The 19,350-nt window shown below is 38.4% G+C and overlaps 2 protein-coding genes across 2 annotated transcripts; one reads left to right on the plus strand and one right to left on the minus strand.

Moving 5' to 3' along the window:
• Positions 1-3,428: 3,428 nt before the first annotated feature.
• LOC126799596 (DNA-directed RNA polymerase I subunit RPA12-like) lies at positions 3,429-5,173 on the minus strand. The gene is made up of 6 exons (XM_050526838.1): positions 5,039-5,173; positions 4,805-4,949; positions 4,515-4,555; positions 3,977-4,036; positions 3,847-3,906; positions 3,429-3,746 (listed from the first exon to the last, which is right to left on the minus strand). The coding sequence occupies exons 2-6, from the start codon at positions 4,932-4,934 to the stop codon at positions 3,672-3,674; spliced, it is 366 nt and encodes a 121-aa protein (XP_050382795.1). The 5' UTR covers positions 4,935-4,949; positions 5,039-5,173; the 3' UTR covers positions 3,429-3,671.
• A 103-nt stretch (positions 5,174-5,276) lies between these two features.
• Positions 5,277-7,160, plus strand: LOC126799580 (red chlorophyll catabolite reductase, chloroplastic-like). The gene is made up of 3 exons (XM_050526814.1): positions 5,277-5,384; positions 5,660-5,997; positions 6,220-7,160. The coding sequence occupies exons 2-3, from the start codon at positions 5,695-5,697 to the stop codon at positions 6,826-6,828; spliced, it is 912 nt and encodes a 303-aa protein (XP_050382771.1). The 5' UTR covers positions 5,277-5,384; positions 5,660-5,694; the 3' UTR covers positions 6,829-7,160.
• Positions 7,161-19,350: the final 12,190 nt, after the last annotated feature.

The raw sequence follows: 19,350 nt of genomic DNA on the forward strand, positions 1-19,350 counted from the left end.
GGTATGGCTTATCACCTCTCGTGATTATAAGCTAAGCTCCCCATCATGTTTGGTAACTTAGCTTCTCCCTTCCAGCTTCCAAAAGTTGTGGCTTTTTCTTCATATAAGCAGAAGCTGCTCCCCCACCTCCTTTTAAAAGCAGAAGCTGAGCTTACATGCGGTGCACTGTAGCGAAACTTAAATCAAATTATCAAAATCTCATTGGTCCCTCAGCATAACGATAGAATTACATGATGTACCCTCCTCGAAACTCTCTCTTTTTCCTCCACCAGAGTCGTATGTGAGGAAACTCTGAAGCCATAATCAAGCACCTCTCTATATTTCTCTCTCGCTCGCCTCTGTGATCCGCCGCTCTGACGGTATATTTTCCGGAATTGAGGATCCAAAATCCCACTGAGATTAGATCCATACCGGGAACTGACAGTCCGACCGACCCAATCAAATGCTGCTTGGTATACACCTCCCTCCCACATTTCCAAATTTCTCTCTTCTCTCTCTTCTCTGATCACTCATTGAATTGTTGTTGTTTTTGTTACGCAATTAAACAACCTTTGACCGAAGGACTCGTCGATTTCCGTCTGCATCCAAACAACCACCGGTGTGTTTTTGATTCTAGGCTTCGAATAGTTGATCATGTATTGATATGGTGTCTTTGATAGTGGGTTGTTCTTGCTTATCCATTTGCTTTGACTCCTTCATTTTGTAGCTTCCTTTGTATTTTTTATTAAATGTGAGGGATTAATTCTGTGATTTGGACGATCTGAGAAAGCCGTGAAGTCTTGTGGACGTTTTGGAGAAGAGGAAGCTACTAATTTGAGATCATTTTATCTTGTTGAGCGTTGATAAAATGTTGTTGTATAGGTGTTGTTTTGGTCATGGAAGAAAATGGCAGCGGGAAAAGATTGGCAATGAGTTTTAAAAAAGAAGACTTGGTAAGGACCCCTTTCAGTTCTGACATTTTTGCGTTTGAACTGAACTTATGTCGAAATTGTTGGAATAAGAAGCATGTTGTATTGGTTGAGAAGAAGAAACAAATTTAATTGAATTTATTTTGCTTACAATGTGTGTTAAGAGACTTGGATATATTGTGCTTATTTTGGTCTTGGTTTAATGAATGATCTTAATCGTTGTAGTTTGGAACAATGATTATGAAAGTATAAAATTGAAATGTGAATACAAGTTGTAATACTTGAAATATGTGAGAAGATGACTGAATGAGAAATTGATTCGTGTCGTTTACTTTGGATTTAGTTTATTTGGGAATGACATGAATGAAATTATATTATGAAGACTTGAGTGGCTTTTTGGTTTTCGTATATGCAAGTGATATATATGTATGCCTGCAAAGATAAAAATGATTGTGATTCCATAGCATAAATGAACTTCTTTACTTGCAACAATCTTCTTACTATGATTGTACATTGTTCTATATTTCAACATAGGTGGCTGATTTATTTCTTAATGTTTAATGTTTGGTTTTCAGGGAAGCTTGAAAGAGTCTTCGGGGAGTGAGGTTCGAAATAAACATTGGCATTGTTATGCTTCTCACTGCTGGCATGTACCTTTGTAAAGTAAGATTTCTAATTGGAGAACTCCATTTTAGTTCTTCATTGACATAATTCGACTAGATTCCATTACTGGAACTAGATTGATTAAATGTAGTCTACAGGATCTGCTGCATAACGCATGCACTGTTATTAATAATGAATCTTTTTACCAATTCTGTTATTTAGCTGGTTTTGTTTTTCTCACTGGCCTTTTATTTCAGCCTAAACAATGCATGTGCTTTCTATTGCCAATCTTTAAGTTGAGACAAATCTTTGATGGATATTTTCAAGTGCTTATGAGGTATGTTGCTGGCGCGTGTGCTCATAGTTAGTTTATGTGCTAGGAAACTTTATCTGTTTGGTTTGCTTTGGACAAGAATGTATCACTGATAGTTTTATCTTATTTTTGGGTTATAATCCTAAAATAGTTGTGCAGCTCGATGCATTCATAAAAGGGTATGGAAGCATACAATAATCCATTATTTAAAAATCGATAGCGGTGTGCATATGGAGATAGGCTCTGCATTTCTAGAACTCTAACGCAAGTTAAAGTTTCCTTATTGATTAGTTGAATCTAAAAAGTTTGTCCAGCTTTAGACAAATTGTTGCACTGTGTATACAAACAGTTTTTCTTTGAAATTGCTGAGATAAAATAAAGGGAAGTTATTTTAGGTAGTCTATCATCTAGAACTATATCTAGGATTAACGCATGTGTACTAAACTACCTGAATTATTTTCCCTAATGTGAAACTGATGATGACAATTCTCTACCATTGCAGGCCTAGAAAACTGGTGCAACAAATGAGTCAATTCCAAAGGTGGCTTTGGATTATGGCATAGCCTCCAGTGTTGTATTACAATCGTGTTGTAGTTTGCCTGAAAATTGGTGATGCATTTGTGGTGAAGATCATTGAGCTGAAAGACTAACATGGTTTTGCATAACTTTTGTGATTATCTCAAGACTTTGACATAGATTAGATGTCTTGAGCTAGACTTTTGTGAACGTTCTTGTTGTTTGTCTAGGTGGAATTTTCCATATGTAATTGTTATTCTTATTTATAATAAAAAGTCATTCTTTTCTCAAAGCCTCAAATTGATTTTATTTATTGGATTGGAATTTTACAATTAATTTCCAGAAAAAGCATGTTTAATTGCCAAAATAGCTTTTTGAATGTACTAAATGCGCATGTTTGAATATTTATGTATTTATATGAATTTAATAAAAATCAAGTTATCAATATAAGAATATGTTTATGTAAGATACATTTAAAATTATCCAATTTTAATGTCATATATTTTCAAGTATTGTTTTAAACTAAAATTGATCTAAAATTATCTTATATGTCTAAATTGGTCATTTGACAATTTACAAGCATAAGCCAGTTTTAATTACTAAACGTTTTGTCATTGCTTCTGCCACTAACAGCCATTTATAAAAACCAGTTTATCAAACACTCAGATACTTCACTTATCAACCACTTATTCTCAGAAATGAGCATAATCCAGCTTTTTTTATAAACCCTACTGGCAATTTTTTCATTACAAGAGTTCATCATAATAGATTCACAATTGGATAAACTTAGAGCAAATGATCTTCAGGTCAGAAACTAGATGGTCAGAGGCTTATCCCCAGGAGTTGCACATAGAAAAGGAGAATGTCATCAAGAAATCTACATTAGGACAAGAGAGCAACAAAAAATGTTGGCTAAGGAAACGAAGAAAAAATATTAATTTCATGTCTCGGAGCGCTTGACGATTAGAGGGCCTTTGTATGAATGACCTGATTTTGCATGCAAATCACTTGAGAATGAAGATATCTGAAATTGATAAGAACGGACATCGTATCAACTAAGGAAACAAGTCAGTCACAGCACAAGAAAATTCACCAATCTAATCCACTCCAAGTTGTTTCATTAAGATTTAAGAATTACAGTAATTCTACCAGATCATCATCTTCGGTCAACTGGGGCCATAAAAGCATCAAGGATTTCATAAGTTCCTCAAAAATCACAAGTTACATTTTGAACCATTATAGGTTTGAGAGTCAAGATCGGGCTTTTGACAATAGTACACAACTGGAAAAACTCTTTCAGTTGAGGGAAAAAGAGTTGCATAATCCACATATTAATTCTCACTAAAACTGTTATTGCACTTGGTGCAAGTGTAAAAAGTAGTTTGCCCTTCATCAGCGGATCTCATCTGTACAAAAGGATATCAGATAAATTACAATATGGTAACTAAGAAGATATAAGAGAATAGAAAAGACTAAAGAGCAAATAATGGTTACAGAAATATCTACCTGTCGAGAGAAATATGAGTGCTCATTGTGGCCACACTTATCACATTTTTTCATGTCAGTCTGTTTTATAGAGAAAATAGTATTATTAGGAAACTATGGAAACAATATAACTTATGAAAATTGAAAATACCTTTGCTAATTCAGTCTTTTCCTCCTTAATATTTGATATACCTAGCTCCCTTTGAATATCCTGCAATAAGGACATACTAAGAATGAGGCAAAGCTATGAAGTATGGTGCTATATTAATAACATTATACACTGACTCAGATACGACTTAACCTGACAAAGTCAACATCCAGCCATACTGCAGGATGAATAATTTTACAACATTGATAAGTATACCGGTGGATTAAACTTTGATCTATCTCAACATCTACATGAAGCTAAGCAGTATCATCTTATACGGCAAAGGGGATTGAATAAAGAGCAAGCGCACAGTAGTACTGAGACCAACAACAACCTCTACCATGGTGTGAACTTCTCACTACCGATATCAGGTATCATCTATCATATATCATCTCTCTCTCATCTCATCTCTTCCCAATAAAAGGGTATATATGTTGCATCAATATGTGATTAATATTTAAACGCAGCCACTATGAAACACATAAGCTCTTATCTAGATAAAATCAGATGGGAATCAGGCCATCAGTGAGTACAAGCATACCTCTTTACTGACCGCGTACGATATTTGATATCTGGAGAGCTCTGAAACAATAATGACCATATCAGAATGTTCTAAAACGTTTCTATTAACTTGTATAACACTCTGGTCTGGAATTTACTTAGGAATACAGTATCTATGATTCTATGCCAAGATACAGACTACCCCAACATGAACATGTCATTTATAAGAACACATTCGATTTATTCCTCCCTCAATCATCACAAATTCCAATACTGAATACTCAAAAACAGATCAAGTGTGCAAATAAATGAAATTTCAGCTGGCTCTACCTTTTATAGGTCGCGAGAATTTGCACTTGGGGCATTGGCCGGGTTCAGCAAAAGGAGTATAAGTCATAGATAGCATAGTCCCACAGATTTTGCAGAACATGAAATCGCGGGAATTTGTCACGGAAGCCATTGTTGGCTAGTAAACCTGTAAAGCATCCACAAAAGTAAAATCAATCAGATATTAAATCAGTCCTACACTCCTACATTAGCATCCACTCATTTAGATTGAACTACCTTATGGAGAGGGAGCCGTAGGCTGTCAGGAGATAGAGAGAGGCCGGCGGCGGCAGCCGTGGGTTCGCCGTGAGAGAAAGAAGTCGAAGTCGAAGTTCAAGTTTGAGTCTCTCACTCTCTGTTTTTAGGTTTTTAGGATTTTATTTCCTTTTTTGTTGAATAGTAAAACGGCTGACGTGGCTGTTTAGTCATGTGCATTTCCATATATGCCCTTACCTGCACGTCTTATAATTCCTTTTTCTGTTATTCGTTTCTGAGAACTCTCCAAACTCGGTTGTAAGAGAAGAGCAGGTCGGCTGCTTACTTCAACTAAGAAATCTGACTCAATCCATAAGCAGATTTACAGGTCAGTCCTTCAATTTAGCTCTCTAGTTATTTACATGTGATTCAATAGAGAAGCAGGAATCAGTTCAATCTGAACTAGTTTCAGGCTTCTCATGTTGGGTTCCGAACAGGGGACTCTCTTGTCTAGTTGTCTTGGTCTACGTTTGAAACGTATAGAGTTCGAGATGTATGTATATACAGTTTTTTTGAATTGGGTATGGCTTGAAATGCAAGTTTGATTATGTATTTATGTTTAATGATCGGCTATTTTGACTGACTGGATCACATTGGAAGCAGCCGTCTTCCCAAGTCATTGCTGAGAGCTAAAACGGATGTCAGTCCTCTTCCCCAATATATTTCAGTCTCCACCACCGGCTCTGCTGCCTTCAAGGCCACTTTCCATCTGCTGCTCAGCATCAGCATCCATGGATCCTCACCCAACAAAGTTCGTGGAGTTTCCCTACGTCTCAACCCCCCATAAGAACCTCATGGTTCATCTTGTATCCGCCGTTGAGACTCGCCTCGCCTCCCATCTCCTCCCTTCAACTCTCCCACCTGATGTACAGTACTACCAGAACGACACCGCTACTAACCATGCGGCTCTCCACATCAGATCCGGCCGCCCCTCCTCACCTGTATGTAAAGTCCTCTACTTCTCAATATTCTTTGCAAATTTGTCCAGTTACAACTTACAAGTGGTTTCTTTAGTATCAATAGGAATAGTTTGAATTGCTTTACATTTATATATGCTCTTACCCTGTATGTCACATAAATTAAATCTAATGTTCATGCTCAGTTATGGACATATGGTTTAAGGAAATTGAATATTTTTCGACCTCTCAACCTCTATGTTTCAGATTGATTTCATACTAGGAAGTTGGTTGCACTGTCAGCTACCAACAGGCGGAGCATTGAACATTACAAGTTTTTCATCCTATCTCAACGCATCAACAGATGCACCAAATTTCCTACTCGAGTTGATCCAGAGCAGTCCGACTTCACTAGTCCTCATCCTCGACTTGCCTCCTCGGAAAGATCTCGTTCTCCATCCCGACTACCTCAAAACGTTTTATGAGGACACAATGCTGGACGCCCCAAGGCAAAAGCTTGAGAAACTAGCTGAGGTGAAACCTTACTTTTCCTCATCGCTTTACATCCGCAGCGTTGTGTCTCCAACTGCAATTTTAGTTCGTGTCGATGCAGTGGAGGGAGGGCTGAGCTTAGAGGAAATCATAGAGAACCATGTTGGTCCGGTTGCAAAGGAAGTGTTAGGCATCTGGTTGGAACAATGTGCTTTTGGGAATAGAGAAGTAGGGGAGATTGAGAGAGGTGAACTAAAGAAGAGGGATGATTTGGTAAAAAGAAAGACTATTGAGATTGATTTGGGATCGAACTTTCCTAGATTGTTTGGACCTAATGCTGCAGATCGAGTATTAGGAGCCATTCGGGAAGCTTATAAGGTATGAACATATGGTGTACTTGTATGTGTTAATTTGATCACTGTAAAATAGTTACACTACTAATACCAGTCAATAATGATCAAATGATTCGATTGGACTTGGGAAAGGAAAAATAAAGAGGATTATAGGAAAAGCCATTCAACATAGGAAATTCAGCATAAAATAAATATTTTAAACTAATCATGATTACCATTGATGATAGACAACATAGAATGGTGGTGTACTGGACTTTTAAGTGTGTTTATTGACTGGTTCATCTCATTTTAGACTATCCTAGTTTGCTGATCGAGGCACATTTGGACTTGATATATAGTTAGATCTGTGTTTGCATTGGTGTAAGTTTATGTTTGGAGTTGTTCATCCTGGTTGATTGGCACACAGATAGCAGCATTTTAGAATGATGCTGGCTTCCTATGGGCTCGGCTAAAGTATGGTCTGGTAGTTTTGATCTAGTCATTGAAAGAACCCTCACGTTGCCCCGCCAAGGTTGGTCAACAATAAGTTAAATGACATTGATTTTTTTTTTGGTCAGAACAAAAAATTACACTGATATGACATGATATGATATGATAAATTACTCGTACTAGAATCCCACAAGTACTATGTACTTTCTTGTGTAGAACAAGGATAAAAAGGATTTACATTAATTATGGTACAAGTCCGGCTACTTCTCTTTCAAGCCTTTTTATTTCAGCTGCAACATGGACCCTGATGCTCTCACTACATGAATTTAAAAGTGGCCTCAAGCTTGATATTTGCTTCTCAATGCTTTTGATCTGGCAAAATATGATCCAATTATACAAAAATCGATCAATAATTCGAGCCTAGACGTTTTCATGGAAATTACTTACGTACTGATCAACATTTACATATGGAATTAAGAAGATCGACAAACCTTTCTAGCAGGCCACCTACTTACTCCAAACTTGCGGCAGATCTTCTTGACAACTGTTGGGCAAAAACGCAATTGCTCTGAAGCCTCTTCAATGGTGAGATGAAAGTAAGCACGAATGTCATCTAATTTCATTTTTGCTGCTCTCGCCCTCTGCGATATCAAAATTATATCATGTTTTTTTTTTTGGTTAAAAAATTATATCATGTTACATATAACACTTTCACGTTATAATATATCGGGAGTTCTACACAATAACTGACAAGAAGAAATATAACATGCAAGCCAGCTAGCTACCTGTTCTGCAAGGGAAAACCTGGGGAGCCTATGACCCTTCTCTTTCGTACTCGTGGATTGCTCCATTGCATCCGCCCTTTCTAAAATCGGGGAAATGAAGCCGTCGGTATTGTCGAAGTCCTCAAGAATGAATACGTCGGGATAGCTAAGAATATCATCATCCCACTCATCACCGTCCATACCAACACAGAGAGTCTGATAAAATGTTTGCAGAGGATCTTGTTGCATGATGTAGCCTGCGACCTTTCGCTCTAAGCAGTATTGCGTCAAACACTGCTTCACTTCTTCGATGCCTTTATTGCAAAAGCTGTTGATTGATTGACATAATAATGAAATTGCAAGTGAGCGAGTGAGCCATAGATATTTAAAATTATCAAAAAAAAAAAAACCCTAAGTTTTAAACATGCAAATTACTGTACGTATAACCAAAAGCACTAGAACTTACTCTAAGTTCTGATAATGAGGCTCAATAGAAGCACCGGAGTTGTACAAGTTGTTGGCGTGGGTTTTTTGAACCGCATGGCAGATCACACCGAGTCTTCCATGGATTTCGAGTGTCATGATATATTCTCCTACCAAACCAAAATCAAAGCAACATCAATAAGTGACAGGCATGCATGGTTGCATGTTACCATTTTATCATTTATGTATACGCAATAGACTTGGACTTACGGTTGAAGTGAACGATTTCCCTTAGGACTTGGCAACCGCTGCAATTGAAGATGATTGGTGGTGGAGCATCGACTGGAGGCGGCGTCACATTATTATCCAACCCTAACCCCGGATTCTGATCAACACCCGATTCTCCTCCCCCAAAACCCTGTATAGGATGATTCTCTAGTACTAAACTATCATTAATCCCTCCATCATTATAATTGTTGCCCAAATAAACTTCCCAGATTGGGGAAATAGGATAATCTTTGATTTCATCATCAATCTGAGGGATTTGGAATTCATGAGGGGAAGAAGGAACTACTCCACCATCGAACAATGCGTCGAGAGTTGGATTAGGAGAATCACTTACAGTACTCAGAACGTCGGGGACTTCGTAATCATAAGGGTCATGGTAAGGCACAACAGCCCATGGAGTATGTGTCATGCCCTCCATTGTATTAAAGCAAAGTGCTCGATATAGGGTTCCCCAAGCACCAAAGTTTTGCCAACTTTGGTGCCTGAGATTCTGTCTGAAACTGAACGAGGGTTTGAGGACTGACAGGGTTTGAAGATATAAGGGAAGGCGGGAGTGGTGTCGTTTGGGATTTATGTCAAGGCGGTTAATTCGGTATTTTGAAAACTCTGAGGGGTGGTGATGTTGTGCTATGAGTTCTACCTCAAACATTTATTATTTTTTCCATTTTGTGGAAGCAGATCGAGGACGTAACAAATTGACCCTCTTTACTATATGAAATCGCTAATCCGCTCTGCCCTGAAGATCTCCACCGCAAGCTCCTCCACCCACGTACGTCGGTCTCCGACGAAGTGAAAATAAATGGTACTATCTTTATTGGAATCCAAATTAAGTTTCTTTTTCGTAATGGTTTGCTCCCAGTTCTAACAAAGTGTTTTAATTACATCATTCATTTACATGAATCATAGTTTGCTTTCGTTTTGGTTTTTCTTCCGGAACTGGGAACTAGTTTTCTTGTGTTCCAATTGAAATGTATTGAAAGATTCGAGCAGTGGCATCTGTTTTGATATAATAGTATTGGCTACGGTTTTGCATGAGATCGAACTTGGAATAGGGTGTAACGACCCTAAAATTTCGAGCTTAAAAACTCAATATCTTAAAATCGTTAAACACAAAATAACCTCAATGAAATCGAAATCATTTTAATGTCGCAGCGGATCACATCTGAGTTTAAAATATAACTCAGTCAAGCCGATTATTACAAACCCAAATGATAATTCAACATATAACAAATGGAATTGTATAATCCTCACAACAACCTCACAAATAAAATCACACCAAATCACACACACAATCCACGCTGGAACCTCACCACGACTGGATGCGATCGACTTCGAGTCTTCGGAGTCGTCACTCAATCACCACTACTCAGCACCTGCGGAAGTATCCCCTACACCATTGAAATTGGTGCACCGGGATTGCAACACAAACCCGGTAAGCTTTACAGCTCGTATGAGTAAAATATTAAAATAACTCTCGTCTCATAAAAGACACAACTCCACATCAACACAGTATAATAAAAATCATGAGAAAACGAGCAACCCATCTGGTTACTCTAATACTTTCACAAAATGGTAACTAATGAGCGCTGGTACACATCTGTTACCCCTCACTTAGTATACCGCTGATGTTGGGTAACCACCCGCCACCCAACATCCAAAACAAGCTGAGTACCCATGAGCAGATAACCACCCGTTACCTCCATGCAGTACTATGGCAGACAGACTAGAGCTCTAACTGTATCGTAACTTTCGCCCGGCCAAAGGCTAGGTTCCGACTTGCCTCACATGTACAATAATCTCACATCATATTGTACCACACATCACGTCCGAAGACAAATCACAATATTTCACATTTTCCGTGATAAAATCACGTACAATAATCACACATCATATTGTACGTTTTAAAACTTTCACGATATATCCACAATAAAAATCATAACAGTATATTATATAGCAAACTATATACATTCGTATTTATTTACCATTTATACAATATATACATAGTCCACTATATCCTATACATGTCATATTTTATAAACACCTGAAAAATTACGTACAATAATCTCACATCATATCATACCATTAAAATCACACATGCACAATTTTTCTGTCACCGAAATGACTATTTTTAATGAATTAATAACAGTATGTAATTTAATGAACTATATATATATATGTATTTATTACCATTATACTGTATATACGTAGTCCACTAAGTTATATACATGTTATAATTCATTAAATAAACACACTTGCAAAAATGTTGAATCACCACGAGGGTAGATTCGTAATTCAGTGAGATTTTACTCACCTTATCGACTCAAGCGTAAATCCTCAATTCCCGATGATAAATCCTTTCCTCGATTAATGATCACCTTAAAAGAATAAGAAAAGAATTTAGAATCGTTTCGTAAACCTTTAAATGCCGTAACAGTATTAATTGGTTACTGTTCAGCAATTTTCGGTTTTACGAAATTACTGTTCACGGTTCACTATTCACGGTTACTGTACAATACTCAATTAATACGTATTTATGTACGTATAAATAATATATACGTATTTCTGTACGTATAAATATATATACGTATTTCTGTACGTATAAATATTAATACGTATTTCTGTACGTATAAATATTAATACGTATTTCTGTACGTATAAATATTAATACGTATTTCTGTACGTATAAATATTAATACGTATTTCTGTACGTATAAATATTAATACGTATTTCTGTACGTATACGTACGATTTAAATGTAAATACAAATTCAGTAAATAAAATTTACTAAATTACCCTTTTACAAAATTACTTTTTACATTTACTGAAAGTAATTTATAATTACATTTACCGAAGGTAAAATTTAATTACATTTACCGTAGTAAATAAAAATTACATTTACATTTACCGTACACAGTAAATTACCAAAATACCCCTATCGTAAAACATTTTTACACAGCTGCACGTGGCGGCGCGTGTGGCACACGCGCCACCTCCGGCGGGCCGCGCGTGGGGCCCACGCGCCGAGGCTAACCACGGCGCGTGTCTCGCCACCGCTACCTCAAATCCCTCCCTTTTCTTCCTCCTTCCCCCTCTCCGGCCTCACGCCGCCCTTATACCCCTACACGCTCCCACACGCGCCGCCTAAGGCGGCGGTGTTCACCATACCCCTCCTCCCTCCGATCTTCTCCAAAACCACTCCAATTCGCTTCCAAAATTACAACAATCAATCATCACAACCAAATAAACTTAAATCTCACCTAATGGATCTCTCGGATTCACCGAAACTCGTAGGATAGGCCGTGCTCGGCTCGGGGTGAGGAGCGGTGTGGCGAGCAAGGGGTTTTGGTGAGATGGGCCTCGCGATGCCGTAGGGAGGAGCGGCGTAGTCACGACCGCTTGGAAAGGAAGATCGTCGGCGATGGAGTCTTCGAAGGGGGAGGCTCGGCGTCGATCCACCGCGATAAAGGAGGGCGCGTATTGCTTCGGAAAGGGTGTAGACGAGCTTGTGGTGGAGTGGCGACCGGTGGTGAGCAGCACGGAGCCGGAGTTCGTCCGATCTTAGAGGGAAATTTCTTGAAGGGGAGGGGCGAGTCGGGGAAGGAAGAGAGAACCGAAGGAGAGAGAGAGAGAAAGAAGGAGGGAGGCGGAAGTGAAGAGAGAGATAGGGTTTTCCAATTATGGAAACCCTAATCTCCAAAATGTCCTTATATACTTGTTTCCAAAATCGGAAACAACTTCTATCGTTAATAACTTCTACGTACGTCGTCCGATTAGAACGCGTCACATATCCACGAACTCGTATCGACGAGCTCTACAACTTTCGTGAAGGAAGTTTTCGCAACCGATCGACGGAATAAACGTCGATATAAACGTTACGGAAATGTAACGTTTTTAGAATTTAAACGTTCCGAGAACGTTTCCGTTTCTCGTTTAATAACATCGCAACCAAACACATTCATTCTAATTAAAATTCGACATTTTATAGAATTCGAAACAAACTAATATTGTTCGTAAAAATTGGGGTTATTACATAGGGAATGTGGGTTTGTTGGGGATAGATCCAGAAGGTGCTATATATCATCGTACATAAATGTCCACGAGACACAGCAAGCCCTCACTTTATATCTGTGGATTTAGCAGCTTAGCATATATGTTGTGGTGAAGGTCTGTAAGTATACAGAAAAGTTTGTTTCAGCAATACGTACCAATCTGCGCGCTGAGGATCTTAGGGACATGAATGAGATATCGATGCTACATCACGTATAAGGTGATTTTTGGGAAAAGGTTTCTTTTTCCCAAATGTGGAAGGAGAAAGCATGTAAATTAAACAAGGCAGAGAATGCAAAAGCTTACATTCCTAACGGTTTAGTTTTCGATAACTATTGTAACCACCCCTAATTGAGAGAAATAAAACTATAAGGCAGAGATTGCTGTCTTAGGCTGTAGTCACCTCCAGGCCCCAGCTATTGCTATTCCCTTGACAATTATGTTTCCTATATAGTTCAACAATGCGACTATGCGAGACAAACTCATTGAGCATATTTGATTTTGATTTTTTGATAATTTTGATTTTGTAGGATTCAATCAAGCTAGGATGTCCAAATTAAACATGGTTGGTGGACAGGATAAGTGCCTTGCCAGATGATCTCTTATTAAGTATAGAAAGTGTCCCTGATGCCCCTAAAGGAAGCAGCACCTACCAGTGTATTAACTACTCGATGGCGCTATATCTGGACTTAGCTTCATCACCACTCTCGATTTGCACCCCCATGATATTCTTCTTCAGCTACGTTCATACACAAGGGTGAGAATAGAGACAGAACTTGATAGGTACCTGGATTGGGTGGGTAGTAGTGAAACAACATATATAGAGGCCCAACTATCAAACTGCTTAGGGTTTATGTCGATCTCAATGATCCCAAATATGAAAGTTCCATTCATACATGGATTCGATTTGCCTTCGAAAAGAGAGTCGAAAACATGTGTTTGTGTCTTGCGAAGAACAAACTGTTCCCCAAACGAGGAGGAAACGAGATTAAGGCGGGTTTTGGTGATTTTCACCGTACTCACAAAGTTGTTAATGTGGACAGATCAGGTTCTGGCTTGTGCATTAAACCTGATATTCTACACCCTTGTGTATACAGTTGTTTTAGTGCATTCACTTGCTTGAATTACCTCAGAGCCCTAGACTTCATGTCTGATAAGGGACTAACCGAACAAGTTCTGGAGTGCTTCTTGTCTCACTGCCCAGTTCTTGGGCTATTAACAGCGATTCGTCCTATTAGGTTGGATACTTTAAAACTTATCGGTCCATCAATTGCCTTGAAATATTTACACATACATAAACATACTGGTCCTGTGAGCGTTTAGATTTGTGATGCAAATCTTGTTTCGTTTATGTACGGTGGTGATGAGATAAACTTGCTGCTTAGGAATGTGCCACAGCTTGTTGAGCTCTCCATTTCTTCCCGCCGACTTTCAATTAGACAGTGTGATTCTCATCATCATCTTGAGGTATACAGACTGAGGGGTTATGCGGTAAGTACTTATATGTGTTGGTATTAATTCCTTCTGGTGGATTCTGTTTGCGCCTTAATTAGCTCTTTGTTTGGTTTTCAGCTAAACTATGAGAAACATGTATTGCCTACCTATGCAAATTAATCTCAAGCATTTGGAAATACTACTGAAGGAACACGACGATTGTTGTCTTATTCTATTGGCATCTTTCATGAGGGCATCTCCTTATTTGCACAAACTTGTATTGAAGGTATAATCTTACTAAAACTTAGTACTTTCTTATTCTATGTTCCCTTGCAAGAATTTGAACGAAACTTATTGTATGCACGGGCCGTGTATATGTGCGGCTTATCTTGACCGTTCAATTTGATACGTTGAGAAAATTTTCAGACGATTGAGATCAAACGCTAACTTCTGTATGCAGTCGCGTAAGTCTTCTGGGTTCCCTGGTTTGCCAGAGCTGCATCTGGGTTTGCTGCGTATGGGTTTGATGAATCAAGGAGGTACAATAAAAAGAGATAGAAGTCTTGTACATGGTCTTTGCAGTCGCCAAACTTCCAAACCGAATATGCCAATGATAGTTTACAAAGACCCAATCAAAATCAAATATGCCTAGCTCGAGCTTCATTACCCAGAAGCAGATAAATGCTTAAGCAAATAAGAATGGATCTCCATTTATACAGACGAAAACTCAGATGACTCCATCTTCAAACCCAATCTCAATGAGACTTCAAGCTTATCTAGCGATCACGTAATTCTTACTGTAGCTCAAACGAGCTTCGAATTGTGATTGTTTCCGGAGGCCAGGTGTGGCAGGGATGACGGCGAGGGCGTGGGGGTGGGGGTAGGATAGAGCCGAGGCCGTAGTCTATGCCAATTATGCCCGTCATGTTTGCAGCACCACTCTCACATACAACGCATGCAATTATATTTGACCCATGTATATACACGGCCCGTATACATAATAAGCTCTCGAATTTGAAATAGCTGGGACTGTTAGACATTTCCCTGTGAGTGATGTTTTTAGACTGCTTTAAGTTTTCTTCTCTAGATAAACTATTTATGACAGTATGCTTGGTTATGTCTTGCCGGCTACCTGAGCGTTTGTTGCAGGACTACCTCAGGCACAATTTCGCTAGCACAAGCCTTCAAAACATTGGCTGACTTCACTCACATAATGATGTTGAACACCAGAGAACTGAGATAGATATGCCAGAAGTTCAACTTCTCAGTCTATCCCCTATCCTGAATCTCTGTAATTAATTGGGGGACAATGGTAACAGTGACGCTCCATGCTCTCATCTGGTAGCTAAGCCACAAATCCCACAATTGGAAGTAGAAACAAACCTTTCGGTAGTGATAAAAAGGAGAAACAGTCGGGCATCGATCAGTGCATCAGTACTTATCTTGTTGGTTTGGCATGAGACTAGCTACATCCATTCTTTTCAATTTTTAAAAATTTCTAGGTATACACCAATTAAGGTCTTAGACAACTAATAGTACATAAGTGCTCCATAAATTAGATTGATAAGTTGCTTTTCTTTTGCTAGAGGCTTCTTGCCTTTTGATAAGCATATTTCGCCGAACTTCAACTCGTCGGATCTCCCTCCTCCGGCAACCAATCGGTAAGATTCTTGTCCCATTTTGAAGGTCTTCTTCCATACTACAAACCCTCCAAAGGATTTAAGTCAAAACGTTATATGTTAGGAGAATCGAAGAAAAAAAATTTAAGTTTTTAAATTGGGGCTTTTCGGTTCTTGTTAAATTAAGATTCTGGTGAACTAGGAAGTTGTTAGGAATGTCATTTCGATTGTGGTGGTGAAATTTGGTGGTCATTGGTGGCGGTCGGCGAACAGTGGCGCCGCATGAATAGTACTGTGAACATTGTTTATTTATGTCGTTGTTGCGTTTCAACTTGTTTTGGTTGGGCCACAGACAATTGATGTTACACATTGTTTATTTATGGCATCATGATTTAATTATTTGCTAGATGACCATTTAATTGAGAACGCTGATCTTTCATGAATTAATCATTTGTCTGGTGTTGAGAATTGGAACTTAGCTATGCCACAAATCCAAATGAGACGCAATGGTGGTGATTTAATTCTATGAAAGGTAAGGATGAGATGACCTTATCTTAGTGGTGTTTTAACAAATTTTTCGTGACAAGCACCTTCTAACACTAGTAAGGAGCAGTTGAGGACCGAATTCTTTTTTCAAGTGCAAGTGATGTTTAGTGTTGGAGACTCAGAGGCTCTTTTCTCTCCATCCATCAAGTCGTTTATTGTTGGATAAGGAGATGTTAACTAAAGAGTTCAACAAGGGATAAATTTTACGATAAGAGAGTGATTCTTTAATTGCTGCTTGCAGAGCAGTTATTTTGGCCGAATGCGTTGGTAATTGAGCAGGAGCATTTGGATTCTCAAAATAATTAGGTGGCCATGAGGGTTCTTGATGAAATTAAAGAAACAACTATGTAGAGTGGTGGTGCAGCGACAATTTTGGGTTAGTCTGGAGGAGATGGTGGACCCAATATCAGGATTCTGTTGAAGTGATTACTGAACTTATTAGTACTACAACTGTGGGGAAACCAATACTTCAGATGATGCCACTGGAGCATTTGTGTGGGGCCATGTGTCATGCATTTGAGGCATGTCTGAACCAGGGATAAAGTATATCTCAGTTGTGGTCGTGTTGGAATTTGCGTTGTAAAATCCATCTAATTTTCATGTCCCAGTATCGGGAGATAAATATCTTCTTTGTTTGACCTGCAAATTGTGGCATACCACTCATAGAAGCAGATAGCTGTAATTAATTTCCGACGATAAGTTTTGGTGAGGGTGGTAGGATGTGTGATGCGTCCCTCTTATGGTGGCGGTAGAGGTTCTCTACTACCTCGTGCGTATATTAGTCGATTATATGGTGGACCGTTCGAGAGTAATTCTTAGACCAAGGTGGTGTTCTGTTGTGGTCGTGGACTCAGTGAGTTAAGATTTTTATCGTGTTGCTGTTACAAATAAGGTGTTTGCGTGGGCATCATGCACGACAACTTTTATGAACATTGTTTGGTAATACAGTACCTGTGAACAATGTCAGTGTAACACAGTAACTGTAAAAAGTGTTTCAGTAAACAGTACTCTGAACAGTTTTTTGGTAAAAGCGGTAATTGTGAACAGTGTTTAAGTAAAAACAGTACATTGAAACAGTTATTAGTAAAAACATGAATAGTGTTCTGTGAACAATGTTTTATGAACAACATTTAGTTGTACTGAAATCGTCACCTGATATTTTACGTATCATTTTCTAAGCATTTATCATGCTATTAGGTGATTGACGAAACGAGTGAGGAAATTACTTTCAGTGTCGTGGAAGTTGTACGCAGGAAAGAAGGTGAGTAAAATCTCACATACTTACGAATCTACCCTTGCGAAGATTCAAGATTATGCAGAATTTTAAAGAATGAAATATGACATGTATATGATATAATGGAATATATATATATTTGTATAAATGGTAAATATGTACATATATATAGTTTGTTATATTATATACTGTTATGATTTCATTGTGAATATGTCATTTTAATGATGAGATTAAATATTGAGCATGTTGATGCAATTTGTACAATATAATGAGATGATTATTGTACGTGGTTTTAACATTGAGTTTTGTTAAAATGTTTTGTCTTCAGACGAGATTTTGTCTTCGGACGTGATTTGTCTTCGGACGTGATTTGTCTACGGACGTGAGATGTCTTCAGACGTGTTTTGTCTTCGGACGTGATTTGTCTTCAGACGTGTTTTGTCTTCGGACGTGATTTTGTCTACGGACGTGTGATGTCTTCGGACGTGTTTTGTCTTCGGACGAGTTTTTGTCTTCGGACGTGATATATGTCTTCGGACGAGTTTTGTCTTCGGACGTGATAGATGTCTTCGGACGAGTTTTGTCTTCGGACGTGATTGATGTCTTCGGACGAGTTTTGTCTTCGGACGTGTTTGACATGTCGGAACCTAGCATTTGGCCGGGCGAAAGTTACGATACAGTTAGAGCTCTAGTCTGTCTGCCGGAGTACTGCATGTGAGGTAACATATGGGTTATCGGCTCATGAGTACTCATATTTTTGGATGTTGGGTAGCAGGAGGTTGCCCAATGTCGGCGGTGTACTACATGAGGGGTAACAGAGGTGTACCAGCGCTCATGAGTACCCGTGTTATAAATGCATTTGGGTAAACAAAGGGGTTGCCCAATTTCTCATGAGCACTTTCATTTTCATATTTTTGGGACAACCAGATGGGCCGTCCATTGACTCATGAGTGCATTTATAATTGATTTTTGTAATGTTTCGTATATATTGATATACGAGTTGTATTTGTTATTTTACTCATACGAGCTGCAAAGCTTACCGGGTTTGTGTTTACAATCCCGGTGCACCTATTCGATGGTGTAGGGGATAATTCCGCATGTGTCGATTAGTGGTAATCGAAGTACAACTCTGAAGATTCGAAGTCGTTTATTTTCCATCTTGTGGTGAGAATTGTATGTGGATTGTTGTGAGGATTTTGTGAGGATTTATACATTTCCATTTGTTATAATGTCGAATTATAAATTTGGTTTGAAATAATCGGTTTGACTGAGTTATATTTTGAACTCAGAAATGATCCACTGTAACATTAAAATGATTTCGATTTATTGAGATTGTTTTAGAGTTTTTCATGACTTCGAAATTAGAGTTTCATGCTCGAAATTTTGGGGTTGTGACATTGGAACTCAATGCTAGCCAAGGTTTGGATATCCTTGTTGGCGCAATCAATCAGGACTTATGATACTAGACAATTGATTGGCGAAACAGCTTGTAATCCAACCTTATGTCCTCACACTTCAGAGTAATTATTTTGTGTAACTGCCACTTCACGTGTGACACTGTCATGTGATATATCTCTAACTAATCATATTACGTCATGATATAATTAACATGCACGCGGTGAAAATGAAAAAAAAATTATTTACATATAAGAACCAATTAGAAATAATCACAGTAAAAAATAGACCAATAATATTAATAAAGTACGTCACGTAAGATATGTAACAGATATATATAATAATTTTTCAGACTTCAACACGTAATACGTTAG

The sequence above is a fragment of the Argentina anserina genome, chromosome 1 (genome assembly GCF_933775445.1).
Source record: "Argentina anserina chromosome 1, drPotAnse1.1, whole genome shotgun sequence".
NCBI lineage: Eukaryota > Viridiplantae > Streptophyta > Magnoliopsida > Rosales > Rosaceae > Argentina > Argentina anserina.

What these genes read in the sequence shown, in the direction of transcription:
- LOC126799596 (XM_050526838.1), bottom strand. Translation starts at nt 4,934, where the DNA reads ATGGCTTCCGTGACAAATTCCCGCGATTTCATGTTCTGCAAAATCTGT. An exon ending in AAAAGACTGAATTAGCAAAG is followed by an intron (nt 3,907 to 3,976) that starts GTATTTTCAATT and finishes TCTATAAAACAG; the next exon opens with ACTGACATGAAAAAATGTGA. An exon ending in ACTCATATTTCTCTCGACAG is followed by an intron (nt 3,747 to 3,846) that starts GTAGATATTTCT and finishes CCTTTTGTACAG; the next exon opens with ATGAGATCCGCTGATGAAGG.
- LOC126799580 (XM_050526814.1), top strand. Translation starts at nt 5,695, where the DNA reads ATGTCAGTCCTCTTCCCCAATATATTTCAGTCTCCACCACCGGCTCTG. An exon ending in CCGGCCGCCCCTCCTCACCT is followed by an intron (nt 5,998 to 6,219) that starts GTATGTAAAGTC and finishes TCTATGTTTCAG; the next exon opens with ATTGATTTCATACTAGGAAG.